The sequence below is a fragment of the Hyperoodon ampullatus genome (genome assembly GCF_949752795.1).
Source record: "Hyperoodon ampullatus genome assembly, chromosome: 1".
NCBI lineage: Eukaryota > Metazoa > Chordata > Mammalia > Artiodactyla > Ziphiidae > Hyperoodon > Hyperoodon ampullatus.
In genome coordinates this window covers 75,588,621-75,597,638 of record NC_136914.1, presented here as the reverse complement: position 1 = coordinate 75,597,638, position 9,018 = coordinate 75,588,621, and the positions used below count along the sequence as shown (strand labels likewise).

The following is a 9,018-nucleotide window of genomic DNA, read 5'->3' as shown; positions in this document are numbered from 1 at the left end:
GAGTGTTGGGAGTCAGTGAGGGGGCTAGACATGCAAGTGACAAGGATGGTTTCTACATTGTATATTACAATCAGGCTAAACAGTATCATTCACTAAAGGCCCGATCTGGAGGCAGAAGTGGCAGGCAAAGCTTTGTCTCTTTGGTAGCCCCCTCTTTGTGATTACAAGGTTTTGTTTTGTAAGGTTTTTCACCCCTTATCCTCCTTCTCATACATGAAAAGAACTTTGCTGTTGCTTCTTTATAGCCTACAGGTAAACTTCTCTTCTAGTGAGAGTATTGACAGGAGATGGCTTGTATTCCCCTGTTTTTGTAAGGGGAATATCCTCAGTGTTGGCTTCCTCATTTTTGCTGAAACTAGCTGCACTGAAGGTCTCATAGGATGAGGTCAACTTTTTGTTCAGGAGGTTTCTGTTGCGGTCGCCCACGATGGCGGCTTCACCATTTGCCAGCTTTTCCTGGCTTCCTCGTTCATCAACAGGCATGAAAGTGGATAGTTTGGGCTGGCTCTTCTTCCTCTCTGGAGAAGTGCGGACGGGCATCCAGCAGGAGTCCGAGTGGCCATACTCATCACACTCACGGGTGCACTTCCCAGTTAGGGCTACATCTGGAAGAGGTCTTGAATCTGAAATTCAAGGAGAAGGAGCCATTAAAGTTGGCCATTTCTCAATAGGCCTTCCTGACCTATATAAAATTGGAGGATATATATATATATATATATATATATATATATATATATATATAACATTTATATAATATATATATTACATATATATTTCCTTTACCATATTATTTCCCTTTTTTCAACACCCTGCTGTTCATAATCTCATAGAACAGTTTTTATTTCATATCCAATAAAGATAAGGTTTTGAAAAAACATCAAATATTATAGAAAGAGAGGAATGGACAAACTGATAAATTTAAGTGTGTAGAACAAACAGGTATATATGCATGTGTTACAGAACAGGTACATGTGCATATTCTCAAGTAGAAATAAAGTACACATGTATATTTGTATGGGTACAAATTTTTCCACATGCATAAGAAAAGTTATTGAATCCAAAAAGTTAATTTTCTGTACTTATAAATTATCCCAGAAATTGTGTACCTTTGCCAATTGGATTCCTTCCTGCTTCTACATTATTCATAGAATGCAAATATGCAAAACCTTATAGTAAAAATACATTATAAAACTCCAGGGTGACTCAGAAGTAGAACCTAAATTGACAGCACATTAATTATGTGGTTAAAAAGTAAAATAACAAAGTACTAGTGGGTTCCAAGTGTGAGCACACTAGCAGTATCACCACCTACCCCACTCTAGCCCACACGCTCCTGCCTCCCACCTTGTTAATGACCTAATGTGTGCTGTAGGATACTCCGTTGAGTGTTCACATAGAAATACATCTGCCGGTGTGTTTGCTGAATGGAAATATTATATGAAATGGAATGTATTGGGTAAATCGAGTCAAAACTTCTACAATTTTGATGAAATGGCATGTATTCTTAATTAATGGTGTTGCCTAATGGAGTAGGAAATGTCTGTCTTCTATTTCTATAAACCTAAGTTATATCATTATATGTGTCTGTCTTTGGAGAATAGTTATATATTTTCTTACTATTAAAAATACTTTTTTTAACAAATTTTGTTTTGGTTTGAAAAAGAGAGTGAGAGAGAGAAAAACCTGCTTCATCTCAACAGATTCTAAGAAAACTACCTCTAGGGTTTTATTTAATATATTTTACAGTTTCTTTTATTGCCAAAAAAAGAACATAATATGACTAATATGACTATGCTACAATTTATATCATTCGGTACCTTTCTATTACAAGGCTTGGGACTTAAAAGACTGACAAATTAACCTCTGCAAATATATTCACAACAAATGAAATCAGTGAGATTTGCATATGCATCCTGGGTAGACTTGGTTTAAAATAGAATAGGGGGTTATTTAAATTATATCCAATATATTTAAACCCTCTGCTTTTGCCTCCACGCACCATCCCCTGTAGTTTGTAATGATATTCCTATTTGATTATCATTTGTATAAGGATATTTTTAGAAATTTTACCCTGCCAAAACTCCTAAATCAAGGCAGTCCAATACTGCATGTCACTTTTTCCCTACAGTGATGGGTGGATAACTGAAATATTGACATTTGTCAGCTCATTGATTTTTGAACCACTGTGACCTGAGACTTTTATGCTGTGTGCTCAGAGTTCAGCAAGGAAATCCCATTATTCTTCACAGGAAATCTAGAATTACTTTTCTCTTTTCCAAAGGTAAGCTGCAAAGATAATTATTTATTGTAGTTGCAAATGCTGCTATTTGACTTTTAAGTGAGCAGATCCTATTAATTTTATCATCAAAAAAAAGCACTTTGCTATTTATCTTTTTGTGCTAAATTCCCTCTGTCTCTTAAACACAAATTTTAGATGCATTTTAAAAATCAAACTATTGACAAATTTTGTGAATGTTTTTTGTAATCTGGTCAGTTTAAATGAGCAAATTGAGTTCTTTGGGAATATTTCTTGTCTTGGGATACTTTGCTTATTTGAAGCTGACCTAAATTCTTTGAACAGACCAAAAAAAAAAAAAAAAAAAAAAAGAAAGAAAGAAAGAAAGAAAACCTTATAAAAATGCAAAGTGAGAGGAGCTGGAGGAAGATGGCGGAAGAGTAAGACGCGGAGATCACCTTCCTCCCCACAGATACATCAGAAATTCATCTACACGTGGAACAACTCCAACAGAACACCTACTGAACGCTGACAGAAGACCTCAGACCCCCCAAAAGGCAAGAAACTCCCCACATACCTGGGTAGGTCAAAAGAAAAAAAGAATAAACAGAGACAATAGGATATGGACGGGACCTGCACCAGGGGGAGGGAGCCGTGAAGGAGGGAAGGTTTCTACACACTACAAGCCCCTTCGAGGGCGGAGACTGCAGGTGGCGGAGGGGGAAAGCTTCGGAGTAGCGGAGGAGAGCACAGCAACAGGGGTGCGGAGGGCAAAGCAGAGAGATTTTGGCACAGAGGATCGGTGCCCTCAGGCACACACCAGCCCGAGAGACTTGTCTGCTCGGCCGCCAGGGCGGGCGGGGCTGGGAGCTGAGGCTCGGGTATCGGCTTTCAGTCGGAGCGCAGGGAGAGGTCTGGGGCTGGCGGCAGGAAGAGACCCTGAAGGGGTTAGTGCTAGCCCGGAGGGAGTCCGGGGAAAGGGTCTGGAGCTACCGGAGAGGCAAGAGACTTTTTTCCCTTTTGTTGCCTGGTGCGCGAGGAGAGGGCATTCCCCTCCCTCCCCTCTGCCTGAGTGAGCCAGAGCCCCCGAATCAGCGGCTCCTTTAAACCCGTCCTGTCTGAGCGAAGAACGGACGCCCTCCGGCGACCTACGCGCAGAGGCGGGGCCAGGTCCAAGGCTGAGACCCGGGAGCTGTGAGAGCAGAGACAGGGAAATCTCTCTGTGCAGCCTCCGAGGCAGCGGATTAAAGCTCCACGGTCCATTTGATGTGCCCTGCGTCTGTGGAGTGCATGAATGGACAGCGAATCATCCCAAATTGAGGAAGTAGACCTTGAGGACAAGATTTAAGACTTTCCCCCCCCTTTTTTTTTTCCTCTTTTTACAACGAATTATCTCAAATTAAGGAGGTGGACTTAGCAAGATTTCAGACTTTTCGCCCTTTTCCTCTTTTTACAACGAATTATCCCAAATTGAGGAGGTGGACTTGGAGAGCAAGATTTTTGATTTTTCCCCCTGCTCTCTTTTTGTGAATGTGTATGTGTAATCTTCTGTGTAAGATTCTCTCTGTATAGCTTTGCTTCCACCATATGTCCCAGGGTTCTTTCGGTCCGTGTTTTTTTTCAATAATTACTTTTTAATTTTAATAACGCTACTATATTTCATACTTTATTCTATTTTACTTTACCTGCTCTTTCTTTTTTTCCTCCCTTCCCTTCCTCCCTCCCTCCCTCTGCTCCTCCTTTCCTTCTTTCTTTTTCTTTCCTCCATCCCTCCCTCCCTCCCACCCTTCTTCTTTCCACTTTCTTTTTCTTTCCTTCCTCCCTCCCTCCCTCCCTCCTGTCTTTCTTTCTTTCTTTCCTTCCTCCCTCCCTCCCTCTCTTCTTCCATTCACTCTTCCTTTTGCTTTCATTCCTCCCTCCCTCCCTCCTTTCTTTCCTTTCTTTCCATCCTTCCTCCCTCCCTCCTTTCTTTCTTCCTTCCTTACTTCCCTTCTTCCTTTCTTTCAATCTCTCTTTCTTTCTTCTACTAATTATTTCTTTCTACTTTTTCTCCCTGTTATTCTGAGCCGGGTGGATGAAAGGCTCTTGGTGCTGCAGCCAGGAGTTAGTGCTGTGCCTCTGAAGTGGGAGAGCCAACTTCAGGACACGGGTCCACAAGAGACCTCCCAGCTCCACATAATATCAAGCAGCGAAAATCTCCCAGGGATCTCCATCTCAACACCAGCACCCAGCTTCAGTCAATGACCAGCAAGCTACAGTGCTGGTCACCCTATGCCAAGCAACTAGCAAGGCAGGAACACAACCCCACCCATTAGCAGAGAGGATACCTAAAAACATAATAAGGCCACAGGCACCCCAAAACACACCACCAGACGTGGACCTGTCCACCAGAAAGACAAGATTGAGCTTCAACCACCAGAACACAGGCATTAGTCCCCCCAACCAGGAAGCCTACACAACTTACTGAAACAACCTTAGCCATGGGGGACAGACACCAAAAACAACGGGAACTACGAATCTGCAGCCTGCAAAAAGGAGACCCCAAACACAGTAACATAAGCAAAATGAGAAAGCAGAAAAACACACAGCAGGTGAAGGAGCAAGATAAAAAGCTACCAGACCTAACAAATGAAGAGGTAATAGGCAGTCTACCTGAAAAAGAATTCAGAATAATGATAGTAAAGCTGATCCAAGATTCTATTTCCCAGATCCAAAATCTTGGAAATAGAATAGACAATATGCAAGAAACAGTTAACAAGGACCTAGAAGAACTAAAGATGAATCAAGCATCGATTAAAAACACAATAAATGAAATGAAAAATACTCTAGATGGAATCAATAGCAGAATAACTGAGGCAGAAGAACGGATAAGTGAGGTGGAAGATAAAATAGTGGAAATAACTGATGCAGAGAAAAATAAAGAAAAAAGAATGAAAAGAACAGAGGACAGTCTCAGAGACCTCTGGGACAACATTAAACGCACCAACATTCGAATTATAGGGGTTCCAGAAGAAGAAGAGAAAAAGAAAGGGACTGAGAAAATATTTGAAGAGATTATAGTTGAAAACTTCCCTAATATGGGAAAGGAAATAGTTACTCAATTCCAGGAGGCACAGAGAGTCCCATACAGAATAAATCCAAGGAGAAATACGCCAAGACACATATTAATCAAACTGTCAAAAATTAAACACAAAGAAATCATATTAAAAGCAGCAAGGGAAAAACAACAAATAACACACAAGGGAATCCCCATCAGGTTAACAGCTGATCTCTCAGCAGAAACTCTACAAGCCAGAAGGGATTGGCAGGACATAATTAAAGTGATGAAGGAGAGAAACCTGCAACCAAGATTACTCTACCCAGCAAGGATCTCATTCAGATTTGATGGAGAAATTAAAACGTTTACAGACAAGCAAAAGCTGAGAGAGTTCAGCACCACCAAACTAGCTTTACAACAAATGCTAAAGGAACTTCTCTAGGCAAGAAACACAACAGAAGGACTATACCTACAATAACGAACCCAAAGCCATTAAGGAAATGGGAATAGGAACATACATATCAATAATTACCTTAAATGTAAATGGACTAAATGCTCCCACCAAAAGACACAGAGTGGCTGAATGGATACAAAAACAAGACCCATATATATGCTGTCTACAAGAGACCCACTTCAGACCTAGAGACACATACAGATTGAAAGTAAGGGGATGGAAAAAGATATTCCATGCAAATGGAAATCAAAAGAAAGCTGGAGTAGCAATTCTTATATCAGACAAAATAGACTTTAAAATAAAGACTATTAGAAGAGACAAAGAAGGACACTACATAACGATAAAGGGATCGATCCAAGAAGAAGATATAACAATTGTAAATATTTATGCACCCAACATAGGAGCACCTCAATACATAAGGCAAATACTAACAGCCATAAAAGGGGAAATCGACAGTAACACAATCATAGTAGGGGACTTTAACACCCCACTTTCACCAATGGACAGATCATCCAAAATGAAAATAAATAAGGAAACACAAGCTTTAAATGATACATTAAACAAGATGGACTTAATTGATATTTATAGGACATTCCACCCAAAAACAACAGAATACACATTTTTCTCAAGTGCTCATGGAACATTCTCCAGGATAGATCATATCTTGGGTCACAAATCAAGCCTTGGTAAATTTAAGAAAATTGAAATTGTATCAAGTATCTTCTCCGACCACAATGCTATGAGACTAGACATCAATTACAGGAAAAGATCTGTAAAAAATACAAACACATGGAGGCTAAACAATACACTACTCAATAATGAAGTGATCACTGAAGAAATCAAAGAGGAAATTAAGAAATACTTAGAAACAAATGACAATGGAGACACGACGACCCAAAACCTATGGGACGCAGCAAAAGCAGTTCTAAGGGGGAAGTTTATAGCAATACAATCCCACCTTAAGAAACAGGAAACATTTCGAGTAAACAACCTGACCCTGCACCTAAAGCAATTAGAGAAAGAAGAACAAAAAAACCCCAAAGTTAGCAGAAGGAAAGAAATCATAAAGATCAGATCAGAAATAAATGAAAAAGAAATGAAGGAAACAATAGCAAAGATCAACCAAACTAAAAGCTGGTTCTTTGAGAAGATAAACAAAATTGACAAACCATTAGCCAGACTCATCAAGAAAAGAAGGGAGAAGACTCAAATCAGTAGAATTAGAAATGAAAAAGGAGAAGTAACAACTGACACTGCAGAAATACAAAAGATCATGAGAGATTACTATAAGCAACTCTATGCCAATAAAATGGACAACCTGGAAGAAATGGACAAATTCTTAGAAATGCACAACCTACCAAGACTGACTCAGGAAGAAATAGAAAATATGAATAGACCAATCACAAGCACTGAAATTGAAACTGTGATTAAAAATCTTCCATCAAACAAAAGCCCAGGACCAGATGGCTTCACAGGCGAATTCTATCAAACATTTAGAGAAGAGCTAACACCCATCCTTCTCAAACTCTTCCAAACAATATCAGAGGAAGGAACACTCCCAAACTCATTCTACGAGGCCACCATCACCTTGATACCAAAACCAGGCAAGGATGTCACAAAGAAAGAAAACTACAGGCCAATATCACTGATGACCATAGATGCAAAAATCCTCAACAAAATACTAGCAAACAGAATCCAACAGCACATTAAAAGGATCATACACCATGATCAAGTGGGGTTTATTCCAGGAATGCAAGGATTCTTCAATATACGCAAATCAATCAATGTGATACACCATATTAACAAGTTGAAGGAGAAAAACCATATGATCATCTCAATAGATGCAGAGAAAGCTTTCGACAAAATTCAACACCCATTTATGATAAAAACCCTGCAGAAAGTAGGCATAGAGGGAACTTTCCTCAACATAATAAAGGCCATATATGACAAACCCACAGCCAACATTGTCCTCAATGGTGAAAAACTGAAACCATTTCCACTAAGATCAGGAACAAGACAAGGCTGCCCACTCTCACCACTCTTATTCAACCTAGTTTTGGAAGTTTTAGCCACAGCAATCAGAGAAGAAAAGGAAATAAAAGGAATCCAAATTGGAAAAGAAGAAGTAAAGCTGTCACTGTTTGCAGATGACATGATACTATACATAGAGAATCCTAAAGATGCTACCGAAAAACTACTAGAGCTAATCAATGAATTTGGTAAAGTAGCAGGATACAAAATTAATGCACAGAAATCTCTGGCATTCCTGTACACTAATGATGAAAAATCTGAAAATGAAATCAAGAAAACACTCCCATTTACCATTGCAACAAAAAGAATAAAATATCTAGGAATAAACCTACCTAAGGAGACAAAAGACCTGTATGCAGAAAATTATAAGACACTGATGAAAGAAATTAAAGATGATATAAATAGATGGAGAGATATACCATGCTCCTGGATTGGAAGAATCAATATTGTGAAAATGACTCTACTACCCAAAGCAATCTACAGATTCAATGCAATCCCTATCAAACTACCACTGGCATTTTTCACAGAAGTAGAACAAAAAATTTCAAAATTTGTTTGGAAAAACAAAAGACACCGAATAGCCAAAGCAATCTTGAGAACGAAAAATGGAGCTGGAGGAATCAGGCTGCCTGACTTCAGACTATACTACAAAGCTACAGTAATTAAGACAGTGTGGTACTGGCATAAAAACAGAAAGATAGATCAGTGGATCAGGATAGAAAGCCCAGAGATAAACCCACGCATATATGGCCAACTTATCTTTGATAAAGGAGGCAGGAATGTACAGTGGAGAAAGGACAGCCTCTTCAATAAGTGGTGCTGGGAAAACTGGACAGGGACATGTAAAAGTATGAGATTAGATCATTCCCTAACACCATACACAAAAATAAGCTCAAAATGGATTAAAGACCTAAATGTAAGGCCAGAAACTATCAAACTCTTAGAGGAAAACATAGGTAGAACACTCTATGACATAAATCACAGCAAGATCCTTTTGGACCCACCTCCTAGAGAAATGGAAATAAAAACAAAGATAAACAAATGGGACCTAATGAAACTTCAAAGCTTTTGCACAGCAAAGGAAACCATAAACAAGACCAAAAGACAACCCTCAGAATGGGAGAAAATATTTGCAAATGAAGCAACTGACAAAGGATTAATCTCCAAAATTTATAAACAGCTCATGCAGCTCAATAGCAAAAAAACAAACAACCCAATCCAAAAATGGGCAGAAGACTTAAATAGGCATTTCTCCAAAGA

The 9,018-nt window shown here is 39.3% G+C and overlaps 1 protein-coding gene across 2 annotated transcripts in view; it reads right to left on the bottom strand.

The window, feature by feature from the left end:
- Nucleotides 1-246: 246 nt before the first annotated feature.
- The window catches only part of PCDH7 (protocadherin 7), a gene marked incomplete at its 3' end in the record, with an annotated part of 421,934 nt that continues 413,162 nt past the window's right edge, over nucleotides 247-9,018 (bottom strand). For both annotated transcript variants that reach the window (XM_079703325.1, XM_079703326.1), the window contains exon 3: nucleotides 247-623. In XM_079703325.1, the coding sequence (XP_079559451.1) occupies nucleotides 247-623 (377 nt within the window). The remainder of the gene's footprint in view (nucleotides 624-9,018) is intronic.